General features: G+C 42.9%; 1 protein-coding gene and 1 pseudogene across 1 annotated transcript in view; both read right to left on the bottom strand.

Moving 5' to 3' along the window:
- Positions 1-27,805, bottom strand: part of LOC133500805 (raftlin-like) — a 114,646-nt gene that overhangs the window by 69,646 nt on the left and 17,195 nt on the right. The window contains exon 2 of the mRNA XM_061819946.1: positions 27,420-27,592. Coding sequence (XP_061675930.1) covers positions 27,420-27,567 — 148 coding nt within the window. The 5' untranslated portion in view covers positions 27,568-27,592. The remainder of the gene's footprint in view (positions 1-27,419; positions 27,593-27,805) is intronic.
- Positions 16,337-16,456, bottom strand: LOC133501591 (5S ribosomal RNA; annotated as a pseudogene).

Genomic DNA, 27,805 nt, shown 5'->3' with positions numbered 1-27,805 from the left:
CTGAGGGTGAATTCTAATTAATGAAGTGCGTCACCAAAAGTCGTCAGCTCTCCATTTTAATTAAACTGTTGTCTCACGTCAGTAAGAACCACATTGATTTTGCCGTTCCTTGTCCGAGGGAAAGGTTTATTGATCAGAACCGTTATCAGAGAGCGTCAAACATCACAGGTGGTCTAGTGCACCGGTGATTCTTTCATGCCCCGACAAGATGCTTACTGATTTTTAACGTCATCTGACTCATCAAAGATTAGTCTGGTACACAAGGTTGACACCGAGATTGAAACCTAGAATTGAAAACCACGAGTCTAACTGGAAACCCTAAATTGAAACACTGACCCTGGCAAGAAAAGAACAATTGAAACACTAATCCTGTGTTGTAGCCTAATTTGAAACCGTAACTCTTGGTTGAAACTCTAATCCATCCATCCACTTGCTGAGCCGCTTATCCTCACAAGGGTCACAGGAGTGCTCGAGGCTATCCAAGCTACAGTATCTTCAGGTAGGAGGCGAGGTACACATTGAACTGGTTTCCAGCTAATCGCAGGGCACACGGAGACAGACAACAGTCGCACTTTCAATCACACCTACGGCCAATTGAGAGAATCCAATCGATGCGTGGTTTTGGGATGTGGGAGGAAACCGGAGTGCCCGGAGAACACCCACGCAGGCACGGGGAGAACATGCAAACTCCACACAGGTGGGGCCGCGATGTAAATGGTTGTTTATTTATATACCGTATTTCCTGGCCTACAGAGTGCACCTGGTTGTAAGCCTTACGTAGTACATTTGTAACGGAAATACCATTTGGTACATACTGTACATACGCCCGCTGCTGTGTGAAAACCGCAGGTGCCCACCTTGAAACGTGAGATATTTACAAAGAAAAACGGTGCGGTACACAGAAAGTTTAACGCTAGCGCCGCCTCACTTATGCTAGCGCCGTGCTAATGCTAATGCAAGCGCCACGCCAATGCTCGTGCCACACTAACCCTAGCGCCGCGCTAGCAGGGCCGGTTAAATAAAACACATACTGGTAGAAATCACTGCGACACGGCAGTAACACGCTAGCGCGGTAAAAGTCACTTCCTCGGCACATATATTCCACCAATCTCACTCTTAACTTTTCCGCTCGAGTGCCCCCTTGCGGCCGTTAGAAAAAAGTGCACAAATTAGCCGCATCACCGCATAAACCGCAGGGTTGAAAACGTGGGGAAATTATGGCATATTTATTTGGAGACCAGTTCAGGGTGTGCCTCTTGCCCGCAGTCAAGTCGGATAGGCTCCAGCATGCCTCTGAGAATAAGCGCTATGGAAAATGAATGAATAAATATATAGAACAATTAATTAATCATACCCGGGAGGCGACAAAATCAACGTAACAATAAGCGGCACATTTCATCCTCAAAAGTGAGAAAGTCACACAATCAAGTCTACTCTGGCGCCTCGGTTGTGCGAGCCCGCCATCACTCAGCAGGTTTAAAAATAGATGAATAAATATGAAATTAATATGCACACGCGCAACGCCTCCGGGAGGAAAAATTTGCATGCGGAGAGAGGGAAAAATAGGCTGCCATCCATTATGTGCCCGCTACCATGACGATGAATGTCAGGAGCTTTGTGGTGGGTTTGTTTTAGCCTCCCCTGAGACAAACTCACACACACACGCAGACTCAATTGTGCTTTCAAATTAATGTTAAGGATTCACAATTAGGGTGTTAAACCTGGGTTACGGTTTCAGATTCGGGTTTTATACCTGGGTTAGTCATACTAAGGTCTGGATTTAAAAGTTAGGTTTCAAAACTGGATGAGGGGTTTCAAATTGTGTTATGATTTTAAATTAGGATTGCAAGACAGGGTTGAGGTTTCAAGTTAAGATTTCAAGGGAGTGGTTGCGGTTTTAAAGTAAGGTTTTTATGCAGGATTGATGTTTTAAAGTAGAAATTTAAAACAGGACTAAGGTTTTAAACTAGGACTTGGGTTTCAAATGTAGGTTTCAAGGCTGGATTAGGGTTTCAGAGTTGGGTTTCAAGACTGGGTTAATGTTTCCAGATAAGACTTCAGAGTTAGAGGCTTTGAAACTGGGGCTATAGACTTCATTGAAGGTTTTTAAAGGGATTCAAATCAAGTTTAGGCTTTCAATTTAGGTTTTCGGAGACAGTGTTAGGGTTTTAAACTAGTGTAAGGTTTGAAAATAAGGTTCCAAGCCTGGGTTTGGGTTTGAAATTAGGCTCTCAAAGACAGGGTTTGGATTTTAATGTAGGATTCAAGGCTGGATTAGGGCTTCAAGACAGGGTTAATGTTTCCAGATAAGATTTTAAACAAATATTAGGTTTTCACTTATGGATTAGGGTTTTAAAATGGGGTTAGTATTTCAAACTCGAGTTAGAGGGTTTGAAACTCAGGTTTCAGACTTTGTTGAAGGTTTTTAAAGGGATTCAAACCAAGTTTAGGCTTTCAATATAGGGCTTCAAAGACAGTCTCAGAGTTTTAAACTAGTGTTAGGGTTTGAAAATCAGGTTCCAAGCCTGGGTTTGGGTTTGAAATTAGGCCCTCAAACACAGGGTTTGGATTTTAATGTAGGATTTCGACAAGACAAGCTTGAGGCTTCAAATTAGTTTTTGAATCAAGGGGAAAAATTCTTCTTCTTCTTGCGAATGAGCTCACTTCGAGAGCGAGAACATCAGCATCTTAATTTCTGCTTCCTCCAGTTCTGCTTCCTGTTGTCTCTTCAGTGCCACCGTCTCTAATCGGTACATCATGGCCGGCGTAACCACTGTTTTATAAACCTTGCGCTTAATCCTAACGGAGACTCTTCTGTCGAGGATTCCAGCCTAACCTCATCTGTCAGCCTATCCATCACTACCGCAAACAGGAAGGGGCTCAGCGCGGATCCCTGATGCAGTCCCACCTCTACCTTAAATTCTTCGGACACACCAGACTTGCGCACGCAGTACCACAGTTCCTCTCTTGGCACTCCGTTGTGTTTCAAAATATGATTCCAGAAACAAAACAGTGGTAATCTGAGACGCCCGTTCCACCACTTCCAGAAAGTACCGTACTTCTTCCTTTATGAGAGCACTTGAATAATGAATGGCATGCTTCATACAACCCTGCGTCCCCATTAAGTCTTTGCTGTAATTGGCCTTTTGCGGTCGATTTTTTTTTTTTTTTTTTTTTCCCTCCCCGCAAAGTCACGGTCTTGTTATTCATCCAATTAAAAAATAAAATAAAAAAAAAAAAAAGGCCTCAGACCTGCAGGGACCCCTGCGGCCGTCCCTGTTTCCCATCATTAGCCCCACAAAATGCATCCACCGCACTCGCCTCCCCTTCCGTTGCCTTCCGTTCTATTTCTTTTCCTCATCCTCATCTTTTCTTCCTTTACTCACCGTGGCAGACGAGTACCTTCTGTCTTTGCCACTTTGAAGCTCCCAGGGAGCCGCTTCAATGGACCACTGCTGCCGCACTCAGGACTTTGCTGCTCTTCGACGATGCGTTTGTTCGGGTTTTAGCCAGGGTTAGGGTTTCAAATAAAAGCCGACTTTGGGGTTTGAAAACAGAATTAGAGTTTGAATATGGGTTAGAGTTTCAAATTAGGGTTTGAAGCAAAGGGTGAGGGTTTCCGAACACGGATTCAATCCAGATTTAGGATTTCAAGACAATTATTAGCTTTCAAATTAAGGATTCGAGTAATGTTTAGGGTTTCAAATCAGGGTCAGGCTTTTAAAATAGGGTTTGTGTTTCAAATCAAGGATTAAAGACGGTGTTCAGGCTTAAAAAAAAAAAAAAAATCAAGACAGGGTTTAGACTTTTAAATTCGGGTTTCATGATCCCTGGGTTAGGATTTCAAAGTAAGGTTTTTTATTAACATATTTAAACCCTGGTTGAGGCTTCAAGTTAGTTTTACAAACTGAGATTAAGGTTTTAAAACAGGATTAGTCTTTCAAAGTTTGCAGAATTTGAGATTTAAATTTGAATTATTGTTTCAAATTGACGATTCAAACATGATTGGTGTTTCAAACCAAATTTCCAAATCGGGTTAGAGTTTAAAGATGGGATTAAGGTCTCAAACTGAGGTTGCACTTCCGACTTGGGAGTTCAAAATTTGGGTTTTAAGGAAGGTTAGAGGAGGATTAGGGTTTGAAACCTGGGTTAAGATTCGAGGCACAGTTTAATGCTCAGGTCAGTGTTTCAAGCCAGGGTTGGGGTTTTAAGCCAAAATTGCATCTCAACGTTGGGTTACTGTTTCAAACTAGGGGTTTTCAAATCAGGGTTCGTATTCAAATAAGGCTTCAAGTCATGGTTAGAGTTGGTACGCCCAAAGAAATCACAGGTCGGTACACACTGGTTAAATGTAAAGCAGCCAAAATACAAAAACTGCTTTTCTGCAAACAAGAACATGAAAATCAAAAACTTCGAGCAATGGAGCCTCCTATTATTAAATATTGTGAATTCAACCAGATAATGTCTATCCATCCATCCATCCATTGTCTTCACCGCGTATCCTCACAAGGGTCGCGGGTGTGCTGGAGCCTATCCCAGCAATCTTGGGGGGAGAGATGGGGTACACCCCGAACTGGTCACCAGTCAATCGCAGGACACATATAAAAAACCATTCTCACATCCACACGCAGGGGCAATTTAAAGTCTTCAATCAACCTACCACGCATGTTTTTGGGATGTGGGAGGAAACCTGAGTGCCCAGAGAAAACCCACGCAGGCACGGCGAGAGGATGCAAAATCCACACAGGCAGGGCTGGGATTTGAACCCCAGTCCTCACAAATGTGATGCAAATGTACTCAGCAATCATCCGCCGTGCCCACTATGAAAATGTTAAAAGTAAGTTTTTAAAACATATGCTCACTTCCATTCCTTTCTTTTTAAGAAAGTTTACCCTAAATTGTCAAACTAGTATAAATAAATTCTCCGAAACTGCAGCTTCTCAAATATACGATCTAGACAAAAATGAGATAATCATAGATTTTAAAAGGTGAAACAACTCAATAGTTTGTCCTCTTTTTAAGCAGTGAAGAAAGTCACATTTGGGAACAGCACATTCCAAATGTGTAATTATTACGTGTGTAACGCGATGCCGTCTGTCAATACGCTGACGTCTACATTTCCTCCGTCACTCGATGTTCCCGAACGAAATTGCACTGATCAGTAAATTCTGACACGAATCTCCAGAATAGAGTGACACCGACCGCCTCCCAGTCAGGAAGTCTGGCTGTCTGTGTGGAACCTCCCAGGTGACAAGTTGCATTTGTCTCCTGTCGCTAAGGAAGCGATGAGGCAGGCAGTCGCTACAGGACTGACGTTTCAAGCTCCGCGCTGGAAGAATGTCAAGTGAAAGTCAAAACACTTCCACTTTTGTCCCATGAAAGACTATATGCCACTCATCCTAAATTCCTTTTCCCGCCTTGATTGTACTTGGGCTCGTAATTTCCGTGCTAAAAATCTGACAGGACGGCAAACAAAAATGTCACAAAAAGTATACGCACTTCAGTAAAAAGCTACTGTAATTTCTCGCATATAATGCGTCCTGAAGTATAATGCGGACCCCCAAAGTTGACTTAAAAAAAAAAAAAATCAGGAAAACCCTTCTACCTATGTACAATGCGCACCACCATATTCCTGCTATCCAAAGTATTAGGAATTATCTGTATTTCTTTTTTGCTAGGTTTGTACTTGTATTGTTTTTCAAAAAAATCATCCATATGACAATCATCAATAATATTCTTTATGCATGTACTGATGCAGGGGTAATATATATCTCGGGACAGGGCACAGGACACGCTTGTCCTGTTCCCTGCAATTGTCAGAACAGAATCCCTCAACCAACTAAAATAAATGCTAAACAATGGCATCAGATTTGATTAAAACTGTTGATAACACATGTTACAGCCACCCATCCATTTTCTTTGCCGATTATCCTCACAAGGGTCTTTCAAGTTGTGCCCTTTCAGTAGATTACTACCTTGTTCTACAATATGCGGCGCAGAGTTCTTCTGGAGGAGATGGAGTGTAATTAACAGCAAGAAGATGCAGAGGGGATACCCAACTCATCTTCAGTTATAGTCATTTTTCATACGGAGCAGAGACAGTATGAGCCTGTTAAAAAGGGCCCCACTTTTCCAGCGTTGCTGCTTTGCGTGTGTATAAGTGCTTGGAGTTGGAGAGCATTTTGTCTGATCTCCTAAGACCCACAAATCGTTTTGGACTGTGACAATATAAGCACTGAACCTAGCAAAGAAAGCAAATTGTCTTCTTTATCCTGAGAAAAAAAAACGTAGCTTTTTTTAAATTCTTCAGTACATCAACATTAGAACATGAACAAAAACAGCAGTTTCTGACCAAAAACTGGAGGAAACGAGCTTCACGGGAACAAGAACATGTTAAGCAGACTTTGAGTATAAAACCACAGAGCAAGACTGAGAAAGGGCTTTAAGGGCAAAATAATCTATCCATCCATCCATTTTCTGAGCAGCTTATCCTCACGAGGGTCGCGGGAGTGCTGTAGCCTATCCCGGCTATCTTCGGGCAGGAGGCGGAGTACACCCTGAACTGGTTGCCAACCAATTGCAGGTCACATGGAGACAGTCGTACTTAGAATCACACCTAGGGGCAATTTAGAGTCGCCAATGAATCCATGTCATTGGGATGCGGGAGGAAACCAGAATACCCCGAGAAAACCCACACAAGGCACGGGGAGAACATGCAAACTCCACACAGGCGGGGCCAGGATTTGATCCCCGGTCCTCGGGGGTGTGAGGCCAACGCGCCTCCACCGTGCTGCCCTTTATTGAATCCATGAAAACTTTTTTTTGGACCCGTCCGCGTAAATGGATCGGAATCGAGAATCGTAAGGAATCGGGAACGGAATCTCTCGAAAATTCAAAGGGATGGCCAACCCTAGTCATGTGCGTTGCAAAAAAAAAACAAGATAAAAATGCAGCTTTGGCGGTTACATGATCGCGTTTTCTGAAATTGCAATTTCAATCAGAAAACGCCAAATTGTTCACCCCCCATTATACAGTAATTTGTTTGCCCCAGTTGATTCAAGGATGACAAGGTAATTGCCCACCAATCCAGTGCACCCTAATGGAAGACCCGCGGCGCCGCCTCGACACCCTGAGAGCGTAATCATTGCATTTCCACGTCTAAATTATGCTAATGGCAACCGAACGTCTGCCTTTTAAGGATCACGTGATATTTGACTCATGGCAGCGTGTTTGAAGACCAGGACGTTGTGTGCGGCAGCCTGCGCAAAGCAGCTCGGAACTAAGAAAAAAAAAAAAAAAAAAAAAAAAGAGCCTCCACGTCTAAGCCCCTCGCTCGTCTCTTGGCAACTGTCAGCAGTGGAAAAGACGGACTAAATACAGTCGCTTCCTGTGCTCGAGGTCCACTTTAATCCCAGACCCTGCTTTTCTTGAAAAAGCTTTTCGCCGAACAAATTATAGGTAGTTTGACTTGCCTTGTCACTTAGCGTGCCTTCAAAACACGACATTTGGTCTTGAGCGAAGAGAAAATTAGCCAATTTTTAGCCAACGGCAGCCCGGCTAGCGTTTGGTGTCTTAAATGATGCCCGCACAAAAGCGAATGCGTCTGCATTAGCATTTAGATGCCTTGTTTACCCCGAGGACCTCTGTTCTTATTTAGCGTTACGTGCCTGGCCAGGATACGGCTAAGCTTCGTACCTCAAGGGTGTGTAAATTGTTGACCGGGCGAAAAATGAGTCCTGTGTGCTTTCTGCAGACTTGGATCTATCTCATCACTCCTGTTTCCTTAAGGAATTTTAAGCATTTTATAAAGCTCCACTGTCATGAAATAAGTATGTTATTAATGAAAAAATGGCAGCCGGTGTAGTCCCATGCTGTTTTTCACCACAAAATATGATTTTGACGTGTATGGTTTTTTGTAACTCCCGCCATGAAAATTCTCTCGAGGGATTTGTTTTCGAGAGAAGCAGGAAGTGACGCACGGGGCAGGAGCGCCATCGAGCGGACTCGTTTGTTTCTATTAGTTTTACCTCCAGGAAGGTAGCGCGTTGTTCCTTCGTGTTAGCTCAACTGCCGGCTCGTTGTATTGCTGGATATTGCTCGAACACTTGGGAGGATGAATTTACCCTTCATAGGTTTCCAAGAGACCCGGTTCGTCGTGAAAAATGGATTGCATGGGTGCAAAGGACGAGAGCTTCGTGGGTTCCAAATGACAGGTCGGTGTGTTTACAGCTACTAAAAAACGAACAATAGTTGGGGGGGGACCACGTAATCCGTCTCTCATAACGTAACAAAAGATCCGCATAAGTATGATAAGGGTGCTAAACCTGTCAATGTGCGCATCGGATGGCTTTTGCACCTCGACACACTTAGCACCCCTGTCATACGTACGCTGATCTTTTGTTACGTTATGAGAGATGGATTACGTGGTCCACCCCAAACTATTATTATTTTTTTTTTTAGTAGTTGTTTGGCCGTGATCCGCATATCATATAAATACGGCTCAAAACCAAAGGGTAATATTACTCCGGTCACTTTACTCGATTGTGAAATGTTCTCTTCTTCGAAAAGAGTTTCCGTGTCAGAAGGGGCGCGTCCCACAGTAGGGGCCACGGCGTTTTTTCAATGGTGAAATTCCGGGGTGACGTCACAGACAGTAAATGCAGCAAATATGGCGACCGCTCGGATGTCGAATGAGACTTCCGCAACTTTGCGGATGGATGACGCGCTCTCCGCTCATATTTATTTTTTCATATAGACATTGAAGTGAATAATGTTATACGTATTTTTCATTACAATATCTATTTTAGAATGTTTATCGAGATGACACTTGACCTTTAAACTTTTTTTTTTTTTAAATATGCTATGAATTCTTGAGACCTTTTTATTGGTCTACTCATGATGAACATACATTTTTTCTTGACTGGCTTCAGGGCACTGTATGTTATGTTTTTGGCCCTTACATGAGTTTTTTTTTTTTTTTATGATTTTTCAACTTTTGCCACCCTTCTTCACCCACACAAATTCACAGTGCCCTTCTTTCTATTGCTTCAGATGGTAACTATCAGACTAATTCTGTCACAGAGTGGTTTTCAAACTTTTTGGGGCACTGAAAAAATTACCACCCCCCCTTCATGGCGTCGCACCCCCAAAAACCACTTCGTTTTTTAAGGACCCCCTGGACCACAACATCTTGACCGTCAGATTGCTGCTGTAAACCAAAATTGCACACTTGATGTGCTTTTTGGGCATCCCTTGTAGAGACTTTTTTTTTTTTTTTTTTGTGAGCGCACTCTTTATAGACGTGCCTATCATCATTTTTTTTTCTCGCTTCAGGGGCTGAATTTTCAAAAGCAAGTTTACAAAGAACTTGGTTTTTGTAGCTCTACCCTTGATAAGCATGCCAGCCAAGTTTCATATTGCTAAGTCGAATTGGCCTCTGGGGATCAATCAAAAAAAAAAAAAAATTTGCTTGGGTCCTGATTAAAGTGGCTTGAGGTCCCCCCCCCCCCCCAAAAAAAAAAAATTGCACATTTCACACAAAACCCAGCAGAGCATGATTTTACTTACATAGAACAGCTTTCTGCATTCAGATAATATCAAATTATTATCTAATAGTTGTCAGACTGTGACAATAATAGAACAGGGCTGGATAAGTAAGTCTTGTGTTTGATTAACCCATTCATGCAATTTTTTGCTGTATTGAGATAAAAGTTCCCTAACAGGCCAAAATCAAGGAAATAACAGTTCTTTTTCATTTGTGGTTAAGTTTTATGATAACTTTACTAATTTATAATCTCCTCCCAAAAATGGGACGCTGCGCACGAGAGCGTACTTGGGTTTTCTTAGTAGATGGTCCCCAAAAACCGGAATCAGAATCAGATGAAAACACTTAAATATTTTGATATAAAGAACGATATAATGCGTGAAAATCATGATGTCCCAAAAATGGGACGCTGCCCACGAATGGGTGAAGTTCTGAGGACTGAGGTTCAAATCTCGGTCCTGCCTGTGTAGAGTTTGCGTGTTCCCTCCGTGGCTTTTCTCCGGGCACTCCGGTTTCTTCCCACCACATCCAAAAAACATGCATTAATAGGAGACTCTAAATCGCCCCGAGGTGTGATTTTGAGCGTTTGTTTCTATGTGCCCTGCGATAGACTGGCAACCAGTTTGGTTACATTCCGTGCCTGCTGTCCGTAGATAGCTGAGATAGGCTTCAGCCCTCCCGTGACCCTTGTGAGGATAAGCAGCTCAGAAAATGGATGAATGGATAAAAGGGAGGGTGGAAGGGGCTTTCTACTGCCTCTGAACCACAGCCCGAACGCCAAGACTGAGATCCAGTTAAATGACTTACCTTTAAATGGAATTCTAATGAGCATGAAATATTTAGTGACAAAACAAAAATGTATCCCACTGGCTGCATTTGATGATCCGATTAATTAATAGTCCTGTTCGTAGATGAGCGGAGTCGAACACTCTGCAAGTACGCAGCCACCTAAAATGACGCGAAAAGCTTCTCCTCGAAAGCCTGAAGCTTCGACGAACCGTTTCCCGAGCAAGTGCGTTCACCTTCGCTGGAGTGTCTAAAAATAGCGCGCATGTGTGAAAACGGTTTCAGACTCGCAAATTGCTCCCGACCGCGGAACCGAGCGAGGCCTCCAGTGAGCTATTTGCTGCAGTTTGAAGCCACCATGTTGAATCCGCTGCACCACTGCTTCAAGTTTGAACGCAACACTCGGCGTTATCTCCAAAACCATTGAGCAGTCTTTTATTCTTTCGGTGGCCTCGCTCTCATAAAACAAAGTGCATGATGGCCATCGGACAACAATGCTTCATCTCAGCCACAATTTCTGCTTTGTACCCTTGATATTTGAGTTCAACAGTTTGGAAACAAAAGTTGGAGCCCTTTTGCACTTTGGAGTCCAATAAGTCAAATTTAAACCACAATACATGAAGAGTTCCAATGATCAAACATCCATTTGACAAAGTCCAACACTTGGCGAATCTTCAAAATGATCAAACTTTGACACATGAGATGGCAAAAGCAAAAAAAAAAAGAAATCTGTCCAATTCACTTTCAGGAATTGCCATACAGTGAAGAAAATAAATATTTGAACACCCTGCAAGTTCTCCCACTTAGAAATCCTGGAGGGGTCTGAAATTTTCCTCATAGGTGCATGTCCACTGTGAGAGAGATCATCTAAAAAGAAAATTCCAGAAATCACAATGTATATTTTTTTCATCAATTCATTTGTGTTATACATCTGCAAATAAGTATTTGAACACCTGTCTATCGGCTGGAATTCTGACCCTCAAAGACCTGTTAGTCCACCTCCACTCCATGTATTATTCTGAATCAGATGCACCCGTGTGAGGTCGTGAAGTGCATAAAGACACCTGTCCACCCCACACAATCAGTAAGACTCAAACTTGTAACATGGCCAAGACCAAAGAGCTGTCCAAAGATACCAGAGACAAAATGGTGAAACAAGGTCCACTGTTGGAGCAATCATTAGAAAATGGAAGAAGCTAAACATGACGCTCAATCTCAATCGGAGTGGAGCCCCATGCAAGATCTCGCCTCATGAGGTTTCAATGATCCTTAGAAAGGTGAGGAATCAGTCGAGTACTACACGACAGGACTTGGTCAATGACCTGAAAAGAGCTGGGACCACCGTTTCCAAGGTGACTCTTGGTAATACACTAAGACGTCATGGTTAGAAATCATACATGGCACGGAAGGTTCACCTGCTTAAACCAGCACACGTCAAGGCCCGTCTTAAGTTTGCCAATGACCATTTAGATGATCCAGAAGGGTCATGGGAGAAAGGTTTGTGGTCAGATGAGAGCAAAATGGAACTTTTTTTGGTCATAATTCCACTAACCGTGTTTGGAGGAAGACGAATGATGAGTTCCATCCCAAGAACACCATCCCTACTGTGAAGCAATGGGGGTGGTAGGATGACAGGACAACTGCACTGTATTAAGGAGAGGATGACCGCGGCCATGTATTGTGAGATTTTGGGGAACAACCACTTTCCCTGAAGATGGGTCGTGGCTGGGTCTTTCAACATGACAATGACCCGAAGCGCACAGCCAGGAAAACCAAGGAGTGGCTCCGTAAGACGCATATCAAGGTTCTGGCGTGGCGTAGCCAGTCCCCAGACCTAAACCCAATAGAAAATCTCTGGAGAGAGCTGAAACTCCGTGTTTCTCAGCGACAGCCCAGAAACCTGACAATGTCCCAAAGCGCACAGCCAGGAAAACAAAGGAGTGGCTCCGTAAGAAGCATATAAATGTTCTGGCGTGGCCTAGCCAGTCTCCAGACCTAAACCCAATAGAAAATCTTTGGAGAGAGCTGAAACTCCATGTTTCTCAGCGACAGCCGATAAACCTGTCTGATCTAGAGAACATCTGTGTGGAGGAGTGGGCCAAAATCCCTCCTGCAGTGTGTGCAAACCTGGTGAACAACTACAGGAAACATTTTGGCCTGTGTAATTACAAACAAAGTCTACTGTACCAAATATTAACATTGGTTTTCTCAGGTGTTCAAATACTTATTTGCAGCTGCATCACATAAATAAATCGTTAAAAAAATCATACATTGTGATTTCTGGATTTCTCTTTTCAGTGGACATGCACCCACAATGAAAATTTCAGACCCCATCCATAATTTCTAAGTGGAAGAACTTGCAATATAGCAGGGTGTTCAAATACTTATTTTCCTCACTGTAACACACCGAAATGTCTGGAACAACATTATCCTTGCTAGCTTTGGCTATTCTGTTTGCCATTAGTCTTAAAAAGTTAATACCCGTGGCGTCATTATGCACAGACAACAACTGTGCGTTAACGCTTGATTTTACGATGTTTAACAAACCAAAGGCGACAAATATGAAAGTGTTTTTTTTTTTGTTTGTTTTTTTTTTTCTTCCCTTCAAAGTCAAGGGCCGTTAGATCGCACGTAATGAAGCGTTATCTCGGCAAACGAAAGGCGAGCCGCAGCGTATGCTAATAGGGAAACGGGGCTAATCCATCACCCTGCTTCGTGAGAAGTAATTAAGTCTAATTATAGATGGGGCCCCAACCTCCCCTTTGAGCGACAGGTGGTCTTTCCCGGTATTAAAAAAAAACCTGACGCCCACCTCTGCCGTGTCAATGCGAACGCTGGAGACGCACAGGAGTGAAATATCTGCGTGCAGATTCATTTAGTTTCACTCCTGATTGATTACATTTTGTTGTTCGGATTATGCAGTGGGGTTTTTTTTTTTTGTTTGTTTGTTTGTTTTTTTCTCCATTTTAACCAGTGGACTAACTTCATGAAATGAAAGTATGTCTTTTCATTTGGCGACTTAAAGTGACGCTCACTGTTTGAGTCTGGGTGACTTTTAGGATGGGTTTCAAATTACAGTTTCAAGATGGGAAGAGTTTGAAATTTCATTTTCAAATCTGAATTGGGCTTCAATATAATGTTTGCGGTCAAGATTATAATTTCAATTTCAGGTTCGAAACTAAGGTTTGAATTACTGATTCAAGTATGGTTTGGTTTCTCAAATTAAGATGTCAAATTTCCATTCATCAATTTTCTTTGCCGCTTATCCTCACGAGGGTGGCGGGGACTGCTGGAGCCTATCCCAACTGTCAACGGGCAGGAGGCGGGGTACACCCCGAATTGGTTGCCAGCCAATCGCAGGGCACATAAAGACAAATAGCTGCACTCACAATCACACCTATGGGCAATTTAGAATGCCCAATTAATGTTGCATGTTTTTGGGGTGTGGGAGGAAACTGGAGTGCCTGGAGAAAACCCACACAGGCACGGGAAGGACATCCAAACTTCACACAGACAGATCCGGGATTGAACCCAGGACCTCAGAACTGTGAGGCCAACGCTTTGACCAGCTGGACCACCGTGCCACCAGATGTCAAACTTGATTGAGGCATTAAAATTACGGTGTCAAACCAAATCAAGATCACAGTAAGAACTCGAGATTAAACGTTAAAACGGGTTTATATTTTCAAGTAAAGTTTGCGGTTTCAAACTAGGTTTTCAAGGCTGGCTGAGAATTTCATGTTAAGGGTTTCAAGGATGGCGGCACGGTGGATCATCTGGGTAAAGCATTGGCTTCACAGTTCTGAGGTCCCGGGTTCAATCCCGGACACCGCCTGTGTGGAGTTTGCATGTTCTCCCCGTGCCTGCGTGCGTTTTCTCCGGGCACTCCAGTTTCCTCCCCACATCCCAAAAACATGCAAATTTAATCGGATACTCTAAATTGCCCATAGGTGTGATTGTGAGCGCGATTGGCCGTTTGTCTCCATGTGCCCTGCGATTGGCTGGCAACCAGTTCAGGGTGGACCCCGCCTCCTGCCCGTTGACTGCTGGGACAGGCTCCGGCGCTCCCCGCGACCCTTGTGAGGATAAGCAGGGAGATAAGAAGATGGATAGTTTCAAGGGTTGGGGCAAGGCTTCAGGGGTTTGACGTTAGGGTTTCAAGCCAACTTTTGGTTTTCAAATCATGTTTCAAACAAGAATCGGTTAGCGTTTAAAAGTAAGGATTTCAAAGAAGGGTTCGAGTGTACTAAAAAATATCGACTGAGTGGAGTAAAAGGTAAACATTGTGAAAGCAAAGACGCTATGAAGGGAATACACGTGACAATGCAGGGACAAGCTGAACCAAAAGCAAGCGAGCAGGACTAAGCGTAGCGTATTGGAACATGACGGCATCCAAAGGGAGGGGGGTGGGGGGTGGGGGGTCCTTATCGCTACGAGAGAATCCGTAGCGGCAGCGGCAAGGTGAACTCTGATTGCTTTTCCCCTCGTCGTCTTTCTCGCACGTCTGCAAATTCATCACGCCGACAAATGGTTGCAATCAAAGAGCCGCGCGCATGCAAAAGCGCCTCAATCAGGCCGCCCTTCACTGGCCGCGACAGGAATAAAAAAAACAAAAAACAAAAAAAAAACGACGGCAGGTAAATACATGTAACGCTGGCTCACTACATTTTGTCCGATGTACAGTACACTCAATTCCGCGTGTGTGTTCATCGTGACATACGTCTTTCATTTGTTCTACTAGAACTACTACTGGAAAAACACACCTTTATTGGTATTTGGACTATTTTTCCTATTCTGTTAGGTAGGGTTAGGCGCTCCCGCGACCCTTGTGAGGATTAGCAACTCAGAAAATGGATGGATGGTTGTAATATTTAAATACAATGCAAAGAATTTAAACATCTTGATGACATTGATTTATTGTAACTTTACATTAGTCATTTTTCACAGATGCTAAAGAATATACCATAATTTCCAGCCTATAAGTCGCGACTTTTTTCACACGCTTGTGCGGTGATGCGGCTAATTTGTGCATTTTTTCTAACGGCCGCAAGGCGGCACTCGAGTGGGAAAGGTAAGCGTGAGACCGGTGGAATATATGTGCCGAGGAAGTGACTTTTACCGGTATGTTTTTTTTTTTTTTTTTTTTTTAACCAGCCCTGTTAGCGCTGTGCTATAGTGTTCGAGCTGTGCTAACGTGTTGCTGCTGTGTTACTGCCGTGTCTTAGGGATTTTTACCAGTATGTTTATTTTTTAACCAGCCCTGTTAGCGCTGGGCTCGCGTTAGAGCTGCGCTAACGTGTTGCTGTTGTATTACTGCCGTGTCTCAGGGATTTTTACCAGTATGTTTTTTTTTTTAAACAGGCCCTTTTAGCGCTGTGCTAACGTGTTGCTGCTGTCTTGGGGATTTTTACCGGTATGTTTTGTTTTTTTAACCAACTCTGTTAGTGCTGTGCTCCCGTGTTGCTACTGTGTAGCTGCCACAGCATTTGTTTTTTGGTTTTTTTTTTGTGACCAGTTTGTTTTTGTTTTTATTTTTTTACCAGCCCTTTTCGTGCTTCCGTGTTGTTGCTATGTTAACCCAGGGTGGAAATATTTTGCCTTATTGAGATAAAAGTCTCCTAACAGGCCACAAAGAAATAACACTTCTTTTTCATTTATGGTTAAGTTATATGATAACTTTACTAATTTATAATCTCGTCCCAAAAATGGGAAGCTGCCCGAAGAGGGTACTTGGGTTTTCTTAGTAGATCGTCACAAAAACCAGAATCAGAATCAGATTAAAACACTTAAATGTTTTGATAAACTGAAGGATATAATACGTGAAAATCTTGATGTCGCTGCCCACGAATGGGTTCAGCTAAGCTTCTTCTTCTTCTTTTCCTTTCGGCTTGTCCCGTTAGGGGTCACCACAGCGTGTCATCTGAGATGAACGCATATTTGTCTGGTACAGTTTTACGCCGGATGCCCTTCCTGACGCAACCCCTCTGCAATTTAGCCTGGGAGACAACCTTACAGCACCTGGTATTCCCAGGCGGTGTCCCATCCAAGTACTAACCAGGGCCCAAACTTGTTTAGCTTCCGAGATCTGACATGATCGGGCTTTCTCGGGCTAGCATGCCCGTAAGCATGTTAAGCTAAGCTTAGGTATCAAAACTTTGAAAACTCTTTCTGTGTACCATCTTTCTTTGTAAATATCTCGTGTTTCAATGTGGGCACTTGCGGCTTTTACACAGGTCCGGCTTATGTATGTACTAAATGGTATTTCCTTTACAAATGTACTGGGTGAGGCTTATAATCAGGTTGCCTCTGTTGGGCGGGAATTGCGGTATATGATGTAAATGATATAATATTTGGGTATTGGAAGTCTACTTGTGTTAATGCACCATTTGTGTTCACATATCCACTGCTTTAAGAGTCATTGAGGGACTATCTATACTATTTTTTCACTAGTTTTGGCATTTTGCATCATGTGTTATTATTGAGGAAGCGGAATGTAAAATACAGCCGATGTTTTGATTACACAACGAATAATTCTCTTTTGTTTTGTTTTGACAGTAAATTTCAAGTGCAAGTGGTATGAAAAAGACCAATCTTTTTTGGGAGGAATTGTTCATCTTGATAATAGAATTAAAGAAACAACCTGGTTTATAATTACAGTTCGTACTGTACGTATTGTGTCGTGTGCCTTTAGGGTCTATGGCTTAGTAAGTGACATAAGGTGCTGGTGTCTGGTTAGGTGGTGAGACTGCGAGTGCGTGTTCGGGCGTGAATTATGGCCTACAGCAGCTCCTTCGGAGTGCTTTCTAAATGCAGCACACGTTCATCTCGACAAGATGCACTCAAACTGAAGAATAACCTCAGCTGTATAATACATTTGTCGTCAGCCATTTTAGATTGAAGGTAGGATCAAGATAGGATTTTCAGGCCTTTAGGAAGCACCAAAGAGTTAAAAAAAAATAGTATAATTCAGCAGAAACTTTTTTAAAATTTAAAATCTACATAAATTCCCCACAAGGAGACGCACAAATCAATAAAGGACAAGCGCTCTGAAATGAACAAAAGAAATATGACATTGGGAAAATGAATAACCTCCAGGAGGTTTTCTCTCTCTCACACAAACACACACACACACACACACACACACAAAAGATTCCAACCATATTACCACATTGTGAAACACAAAATACACAGTGCGAAAGGTGCATTTTACCTGAGTGAAACATTACGAGTTTGAAATGCATTGGAAAATCCATGACACTTCGACAGTTTGCATCAGCACGTTCTGAACTAGCACACGCTGGCTGTATGCTAACATCTGTTCAGTCACATCCGTCTTACTTTCAAGTTGCCTTAATGATATGCAACCTTCATCAATTATGTGCGAGCGGAGTAGAGGCAGGGGCGACCTGCTGGATTGGGGGGAAAAAAAGTTGTTTTGTTGCTTTTCAAGGTCACGCGTGCTGCGCTCACCGAGGATCTGTGGTTGATTGGTCCGGCCTGAACGTCCGCGATTGTGGTAATTAGTGGGGACACTCTTCATACATCGCCAATGGTACAATACCGTTGGTATACATACGGTAAGAAGTTACTGAATATGCTACATTATGGTACAAAATTCCAATTTCGACACGAGACGATTATCTGCAATGATTTCATTCTCGTCAATTGTGATGTGATTTTCTTCAATTATGATGTCACATAATTTACTCCAGTAACGACTAAATTAACTGCAATGACGATACGATTCATTCCCGGTAACTCCAATCCTGATATGATAAGATTTCACTCCAAACATGATCAAGTTTACCCAAATTGTAATATGTGATTCTCTCCTGTTAGGATACGGTGACCTCCAATATCCAATTACGATACCAACGACTCTAACTATGATGTGATACTATTTGACTCCAACTACAACAAAACTCACTCCAATTACTATGTGATATGATTCTCTCGAATTACAATATGATATAGTCCACTGTAATTCCGATATGATTCACTTCAATTATGATCCGATAAAATTTCCTCAAATTACGATATGATTGACTTCAATTATGTCATGTCATTATCCAAGCCGCTTATCCACACAAGGGTTGCAGAAAGCTGGAGCCTATCCCAGGTAGCTTCGGGCGAGAGGCTACACTCTGTCGCAGGGTAGATATCAACACCATCACTGAGTGGGAATTGATCCCACGCTGCGTGCACCAAAGGCAGGCGTGTGTACCGCTACACCATCAGTGACTCCGATGTTAATTATGATAGAATCCAATTAGTTCCAATTACAATAGAATGTATTCCAGTGGCGGCACGCTGGATCAGCTGGAAAGCGTTGGCCTCCCAGTTCTGAGGTCCCGGGTTCAATCCCAGAGTTTGCATGTTCTCCCCGTGCCCGTGCGGGTTTTCTCCGGGCACTCCGGTTTCCTCCCACATCCCAAAAACACGCAACATTAATTGGACACTCTAAACTGCCCGTAGGTGTGATTATGAGTGCGGCTGTTTGTCTCAATGTGCCCTGCGATTGGGTAGCAACATGTTCAGGGTGTACCCCGCCTCCTGCCCGTTGACAACTGGGATAGGCTCCAGCACTCCCCGCGGCCGTTGTGAGGATAAGCGGCCAAGAAAATGGATGGATGGATGGATTCCAGTTATGATGGGATTCTTTCCAATTAAAATCAGATTTAAATCACTCCAATTATGATCCGATTCACTCAAGTTACAATCCGACTCTTTCCAACTACAATATCATACAATTTACTCATATTGCAATACATTTTACACCAGTTAATATATCTTACTCCATTTACAATAGGATTCACTCCAGTTATTGATAAAAATGACTTCCAATTATAAAACTATATAATTCACTCTAATTATGCCACGAGTAACTCCAATTACTGCATGATGCAGTACAACTTGCTCCAATTACAATACAATACGATTCACTCCTATGACAATATTAGAATACAATTGGTTGCAGTGACGATAGCATTCTTTCCAATTAAAAAAAGAATAAAAATAACTCCAAATACGGCGCAATACCGACACAATACAGTCAACTCCGTATCCAATGTGATTGAGGCAGGTGTACCAAAATGAAGCAGTCAGTAAGCGTCTACGTAGTTATTTCTGCACATGAATCACATTACGGATGACACGGTGGGAGGGGAGCCGGGTGGTCCGGGAAGTCTGGAGACGAAGGACCCATTGTGCTCCCCCGGGCGCTTGATTAGTCTCCATTAGTGTGTCAGGATGACAAGACGGGACGGGATGGGATTGATGGAAGAAGGTTTTGTGCGTGTGCGCATATACGGCCTTACCCGAGGGAGCACGTCTGCCGTAAGACCTGAAGGTCTCCCAGCCGGCGCCGCCCCAGTGGTTGACTGACTTCAATGCATCAGCACATTTCGCATCCCACTTTCCTAACGAATGACCTCGTTTCTTTTTTACTGTAGCGCTTTATTCGATTAAAGATGCGAAGAAGACCAGGTAGAAGTGTGAGATGGGCGCACAGAAATACAAACACCTTCATGAAAAGATCATTTTTTTTAAGATAAGTGTGAGATGATGGGGTTTGGTTTTTTTTTTTGCTTCGGTCAGCGTCTTGCTATCTGTGTTTGATTGGCAGGTGCAGGCAATAAAAATGACTGTAGCATCATGGGTATTCAGTAGCCATTTTGAAATTAATTTGTGATTCTTCAGAACTGCGGTCATGTTGAATCGATCTAAGATTCATATCTATGATGGAATTAGGCGCTTTTATTAATCTGACCGGTCATAACGTGATAACTCATATGTTGGTTCAATGAAGATGACTCAGACAACTCCCAATATTGTTTCAACAGTAAAAAGTAAAGTAATAAATTAAAGGATAAAGCGAAATTTTATTTGTTTTACAAATAATCAAATGAATTTATGTATGTAAACCTTAAAAAGCAAAAAAAATTTTTTTAATAATTTCAGTGTTTTGGGAAAAAAATTAGGGAATGTATTCGTATCAATGATTATTATTGTCCAATTCAATAAAGCGCATTTTGTGAGTTATATATATTTAGAAAATGTAATTTATTCAGCACTAAAGACAAAAAAAAAAACACTTTAAAGGATCATTTTGAATATTTAAAAAAATGTCCGAGAGCATGGTCGTGCTGCTGTAAAGCATTGGCCTCACAGTTCCGTGGTCCAGCGTTCAATCCTGGCCCGCCTGTGTGGAGTTGGCATGTTCTCCCCGTGCCTGCGTGGGTTTTCTCCGGGCACTCCGGTTTCCTCCCACATCCCCTAAACATGCAACATTAATTGGACACTAAATTGCCCCTAGGTGTGAATGGGAGTCCGACTGTTGTCTGTCTCCACGTGCCCTGCGATTGGCTGGCGACCAGTTCAGGGTGTACCCCGCCTTCTGCCAGTTTACAGCTGGGATATAGACTCCAGCATTCCCGTGACGCTTGCGAGGATAAGCGGCTCAGATAATGGATGGATGGATATAAAAAAAATAGATATCTGTCATTCATTATTGTAATCATGAGAATTTGAATGAGGCAAGTGAGACTCCCGAGGCTGGAAAACCTCTCGTGCATCAATGCTTCCTTGAGAGAAAACAAGATTTAGACTCCCTGATCATTTGTCCTGAGACTGAGAGGCCGTGGGGACAGACGGTTGGAGAGACAGGAGGAGGGAGGGAGGGAGAGAGAGGGAGGGGGAGAGAGAGAGAGAGAGAGAGAGAGAGAGAGCGGATGCCTCGACAGGCTGCTCAACTGCTTCCAAGTGTACCAAAATAAGCTTTGGCTGATGAAAGCCAGTGTAAATTGGAGAAGAGCTGTAAGTAATAAAGCTTGTGATCTGCTTTTATTTCACAGCCGCCACATACCCGAAAGAGGCTGATATTGGGGTGGCAAGGCCACGGCGATGAGAAAGCGCTCCCATGTTGTTGATGTGACTGCTGCAGCCTTGGGAAAGCGCCCAAAATCAGATATAGCCCAAATGCAATTGATAAAAATATTAGAACATATGACTTCCCATGGGCTCACCACCTGTGGGAGGGGGCATAGACATCTGGTACAGCGTGGGCTGGGTAGTGGCCCGAGGCAGGGAGCTTGGCGAGCTGATCTCTTGCTCGAGAAGATCGCTCTAGCCAGGAATGTGACCTATCTGGTCGAGAAGGTGCCAGAGCTGGTGTGTGAGGTCAAGCAGTTCCGACTAGATAAAGTCAGGCTTGCCTACACGATTGTCTTGGGCTCTGGTACAAGTCCTCCTGAGAAGTTTTGGACTCTCTTCCACTCTGGAGTTGCCCACGGTGAGAGGCGGCCAGCAGATATGGGTATACTTATTGCCCCCGGCCAGGTGCCTGTACGTTGAGGTTTACTCCGGCAGTGTCACGACCCATCGATACGGAGGGTGGACCCAAATGCAGGACTCGGGAGACGCAGAGATAAATCGGAAAAAACCCGCGCCAGGGCTGGACCGGCAGAACCATGGCAGGTGGACGAAAAGGTAGCCTCCTGGGCTCTTCTATTTCTTGGGTTGAGGTCACCGAAGTGGATGAGATTCGCCCAAAGTTCTGAAAGGTTCTGGATGTTGTAGGGCTGTCCTGGTTGACACACCTCTGCAACATCACTTGGAAATCGGGGACAGTGCATCTGGATGGGGGACTGGGATGATGGTCCACCTTTTTAAGGAGGAGGACCGGATGGTGTGTTCCAACTCCAAGAGGATCACACTCCTCTCTTGTAAAGTCTATTCAGGGGTGCTGAAGAAGAGGGTGGGTTGGGGAGTCGAATCTTAAATTTAGGTGGAGCAGTGAGGTTTACAGCCAGAGCCAGTCCAGGACACGGTGGAGAGACAACGTCTCTCGCCTTGCCCGAGAATGACAAGGGATGAAATGGCTGCGGAGAGGGAAGTCTGGTCCTCCCTGCGAAAGCTACCGCCCCTGCGACCAGACCTCTGATAAGAGGTAGAAAATGGATGAATGGATGAAGTGAGGACATCGGGAACGCGTGACATGGCATAAAACAAAAACTAAATGTCATCAAAACAGTCAACAAAAACATGAATCATATGTTTTAACAAAATGTTACGTTCAATAATGGGCAGACAACTTTTTTTAAGATAACGAGTTCAGATTCCATATTTTAAATCAGGGGTGTCAAACTCATTTTTATCGCGGGCCACATTGTAGTTACAGTTTCTGTCAGGGGGCCATTATGACCGAAACCAAGAACATCTGTAATTGACCCATCATATTTACAAGTGAAATTTACCAACTGGTTTTGGAATCAGAAATCAAGGGTAAAGGGTTTTTTCAACTATTGTTGATGTTTGGTAACACAAAAAATGCTTGCAATATATCAACGTCATCATTTATGATAAGATAGTTTGAAATTTTGTTTCAAATTTTAACAAAAATGATGGTTGACACACATGATTTTTTTCTTCGCGGGCCACATAAAATCATGTGGCGGGTCATATCTGGCCCCAGGTCCTTGAGTTTGGCACCCGTGTTTTAAATCCTTAGTGTTTATACGTTTCAAATAGAAACCGGTCAGTGGTGCAATCAACGTTGGGGACTGCTGTATGTTACTGAAAAAATAATGACGCCATCAATACATCGTCACATTTGCCTCAACTTCATGCTATGCTGGTCTCCCATAATGCAGCACGTCCCCCAATGGATTATAGCGCTCGTGCACGTGACGTCACCATTTTCGTGGCGCCATTTTGCCGGTCAAACACAGCTGCGCGACATTGTGGGAGACATTGAACCGGAGCAGAATATTCACAATGCTGGAGACTCGTTGTGCTGTTGGTTGTCACAGATCATTCTAAGGAACACCAGCTGAAAAGATCAGAAAAGGTCGATGGATTTCGGCAATTAAGCATGATGGGTGGTGCTCAACCAAATAGACATGACTGTGTAGCGATCACTTCATTTCATGAAGGAATTATTGTTCTCAATATCAAATTACCAAGAAGTATTTATAATGCCAAGTTGGCTCATTTGAGAAAAATGCATATTGTTGTTGACATATTGCATACGTCGCAGAGGTTTACGGAGGTTAACGTGTGGCCGCAATCGCTTCCGTGTGCGTTCCGTGGATACGACTCTGTCCACTTTTTATTTTTTTCAATCATAGTTAATGAATGCGATATTTGTGTAAATCCAGGGGTCATTTATTTAAATATTGGTATTTGTATTGAATACTAGCTGAAAAGATCGATGGATTCCTGCAAAGGTTCACGTGTCGCGCGAACACATTTCTGCGTTCACGAGCCGTCAACCCGTCACTGTGTGGGATTTATTCCTGATTGAGAACAGATCCAGCAACGAAGTATTTGTATGCGTCCAGACATTTCTACGCTTTCAAACTTTTCCGTGTAAATCTCGACGACTTACTCACCAGATCCATGTGTAGGTTCCAGTTATCCAAAACAAGCGGAAGCAAATTAACAGTCCCCTTTATCGGCGAAAACATTGACTTCGGCATTAAATACAGGTCCTCTGTGCCGAGTTATCAAATTTTTCCACGTACCTTCGTTTATTTTCACCTTCTAAATGTCTAACGGTATCGGGCAAGACTTGGGCCGTCGTGCTATAAGAAATATTTTCGTGCCGTCTCCAACTGACTTAGCATTGAACAATGCTTTGCTAGACCGACAATACGGCGAGGTAAACAAAAGTCACGTGATTTTATGACGTAGGTGCACAAACTCTATAGATCCCCCCAATGGATTATAGATCACAATGCAATTGCAATGTCACAGAGTTCTGTCCTCACAACGCCAGAAAAATGACACATCAGACGGCTTTTGAAATCACCTTGTGATGTGAAATGAGACCCCCGGAGTTCCTTCCCTCCTCAGTTGACATGAGCGGTTGTCATTGCGTCAGGTGAGGTTCATGCATAAAACTATTTCCCCGTGGCACTCTACTTGCTGCCCCCCTCACCCCCCACCCCCTGTGATTTTTCTGCTCAGTGGCTCTTAGATGCACCTCAGCGCCGTAGAAGAGGTCAACGTGAAAGCGTCGCGCCGGAGTGTCTTTACTGGAGGGGGATTAGTGACAGGACGCCAGGGTAGCCGGGACTTATCCCCGCGGCTCCCCGGATGGAGAGCTGGAATTGAATCCATCTCACTGAAGGCCACCGTGACATTGAGTCGGGAATTCGCCATCCTTTATTCCCCCCGCACCCTCCCCCCTTTCTAGTCCGGCAAAATGGTTTGGCTTAAAAAATACCCCCAAAATGATTAATTGCAGAATAAGGGTTCCAAAATAAAAAGGTCATTATTAATTATGGTGACGCCCCCATTTAGGGTTAAATCCATAAATGTTTTGCGCAAATTCCCTCAAATACAACAGCAAACTTTAAGATTTTAATAACAGAGCAAAACAAAACCTTGCTGATTAGAAAAGGAACATTTGTGGATCATATAGAGAGCATTTAGGGAACATTTGGAAAACATTTCGGGAATTTTGGGGGAACGGTTCAGGAAGATTGTCATTTACAACATTTAATGTTCAATAGATGTCCAAAGTGCCTTATTTACACTTTATTAATATCTTTACACCTGTAATGAGTTGGGGCTCATTCGGGGAAGAGTTGATGAACAGTGAGGGGACATTTAGGGAAGATTTGAATAGCATTACCAACAATTATGGGTGCATTTCAGGAATATTAGGGGAAAATTAAAGGGAGATTTGGGGGAGTATTTTGGGAATAGTTGGGTAACATTTTTTGGAACCTTTTGGGAACATTTATGAAACATTTAGTAAACATTTAGGGGACATTTGGGCACTCTTCAGGGGACAGTTAGGAAACATTTCAATGACATTTAATATTCTACTCATTTAGAAGCGTCTGAAAAATGACGTATGGTGTAAATTATGCAGCCCTCCTAACCCCACAACGTTCGTTTTTATTTACCCGGCGTGCTTCCTTGCTGCTTCTTTTCAGCCAACATCAAAGCAAAGCTTCATTGGCTTTGAGTGGCCTCTGGCTGGGATCAATACGTCGCTATCGAGGGCGGTGAAATGCAGTCTGGGCCGACTGAAGAGGAGCAAAGCGTCTAAATTTAACAAAAGCGCCTCCGCTAAGAGGAACAAACAAGGAAGTGAACTCAGCCTCCACCTCACTTCCCGCCAAGTGGGCGGTGCCTTTCTGTTTTGTTTTCTTTTTTTTGGTTTCTTTCCCCTTAGTCAGCAGGCGCAAAAACTTTTAAAGTGGAAACAATATGGTTAGTCTGTCTGCACTCGGCAGAAAAATGCACACTCACCATTTTATTCTTTCCCTCTTGAATCCCAACAGAATCAGCACACCCAATTTATCGAACACACCTAAGGTCCCTCGGTTGATGATTAAAATCATCACACAATTTATTTCCTTATAATAATAGGTACGTTTATGATAATAATCCCAAATCCAAGAGCGACATAAATTAAGGCCACAGGCAAGTGTGTCCAACTTCCTGACATATTCTCATGTCCATTTTCAATACATGATGTTACATTCATAATCAGAATGTCACATTCGGCCTAAAATGTTTCTCATTAAAAAAAAAAAAAATTAAAAAACAAATCAGCTCGCTTCACAGTAAAAGATGGGTGATTGTAATTCGGCTTCATCGTCACTGAAAACATAAAGTGCTTAGAGAGCAGTGGCGTAAAACTAATTAAAAGACGTCGTCTTTTTTTAATGAACAAGGAGCCACAAGTCGATGAATTTTAAGCGCTAAATGTTTGGTGGCGGCTTCACGAAAGGAGTCTAATCTCCTCCGGTGTAGGCATCACAGAAATAATGCGATCGGAAAGTTCATTCATCAAGAAGCTGATTAATCTGTATTTCATTTGTTTAATGAATTTTCACTTGCCAAGCTAATAAAAATGACTGATCATTCCTTAACCAAAACAATGCAAATGAAATCTTGGAAAATCTGGATTTCCCCCCACTCCCATCATTTGATGGATGGATGGTCGCGTTCCTGATTGGCTGCAGAAGTTAACAAGCTCATGTGGCTCTATTAATGTTTGTTATCAAACGTTCTGGTCACATAGATCTGATGAATTCAAGTTTAAAATTGTATTTTCGATCCAAGACAAAAATTGAAATGTGAAAACATTTTTTTCTTTTTTTTTCATATTGAAAATACTTTTGTCCCTTTCCCTTTTTTTTTTCTTCAGTCAATTGAAAGAGATAAAACAAATGATTCAAGCACACATTTTATAGAAACTGTACGTCAGGGGTGCCCAGACTTTTTTGCCCCAAGATCTACTTTTCAAGCATCCAGCCACTCACCATCGACGGGGGGTGGCGGACTTCTCTTTTTTCCTCATTTTGTTTTATTTTTTATTTTTTTTAATGAAATAGAATGACCAAGTCACAAAGATCTACCGACTACAAAAATGCAAAACATATTTATTTTAAAGTACATTGAGGAGTCTTTGTGTAAATGTATATTTGTGTGTCTTGCATAACAGCATGAGCCAATATTACACATCATTAACTTTAAACATTTTTTTCTGACTTCGGTGGTGGCTTTCGCTGTTGAACTAGATTGTGTGAAAAGTGACTGCTGTGTGGCCAAATGGGATTTAGTTCGTTCACCTTTCTCATTCTCTGCTCGCTTTTTGGCAAAATGTCGGTGTCGTATTTTCCATAAATAGTTCGAAAATGCCGCTCCACATTTCACTACTCTGGCAGATGAGTCAAACGCCCTTTGAAAATGTGAAACATTGTGGAAAAAGTCGTCCGCCTCCCAGTCCGTATGAAAGTTTTGTCTTCTTTAGTTCAACATCCATACTCACGTTTGACAAGATTTCTTTAAAATAGGAGGGAACTTGCCGACTAGCGTGTTTTACAGTACTAAATTTCGTTGTTTGCCCACGTGCGGTGAGCTACAGTTAAAAAGATAATATGGCTGATGTCTTTTTTTGTTGTTTCGAGATCGACCGAAACTGCCTTGTGATCGCATTGAGCACCCCTGCTGTACGTTATTCATCTACATGGAAAATGCACGACTGAAGTTTAAATATTAAACATTGTTTCCGGAAATGTCTTTTAACACAGAGGTAGGATACTGTACTGCACTAAATTTGTCTTACCGTCCTTGCCGATGAGGAAGTCCAAGTAGCGGTACGTGTAGGCCACGCCCACCTTGGTTTCCACCTGAGGTCTCTTCAACGTAGAATAAATCTTGCCCGGCGACTTATCCTCCGAGGTGGGCTTCATTTTACGGAGTCCACAGCCCATGACGCCGCTCGGTGTACCGTCAACCCTGAAGAGCCAACAAATGTTCACTTTTCACTCGCAAATCATCACGATAACGTTCGATGTTAGCTGTTAAGGTTCTTTGCTTTGAAAAGTTTCACCATCACAAAGTGTTTGTGTAAAACTCCAAATTCGGTGGACATGTAGTAAGTAGCAGACCACTCGGGTGATTAGTTTTTGATGGAAATTGATTGTGACTTGAATCGAAAAACCATAAAAT

The sequence above is a fragment of the Syngnathoides biaculeatus genome, chromosome 5 (assembly GCF_019802595.1).
Source record: "Syngnathoides biaculeatus isolate LvHL_M chromosome 5, ASM1980259v1, whole genome shotgun sequence".
In the NCBI taxonomy this organism is placed as follows: Eukaryota; Metazoa; Chordata; class Actinopteri; order Syngnathiformes; family Syngnathidae; genus Syngnathoides; species Syngnathoides biaculeatus.
Note: the sequence above shows the minus strand (reverse complement) of the source record. Positions and strands in the feature narration are given on the sequence as shown.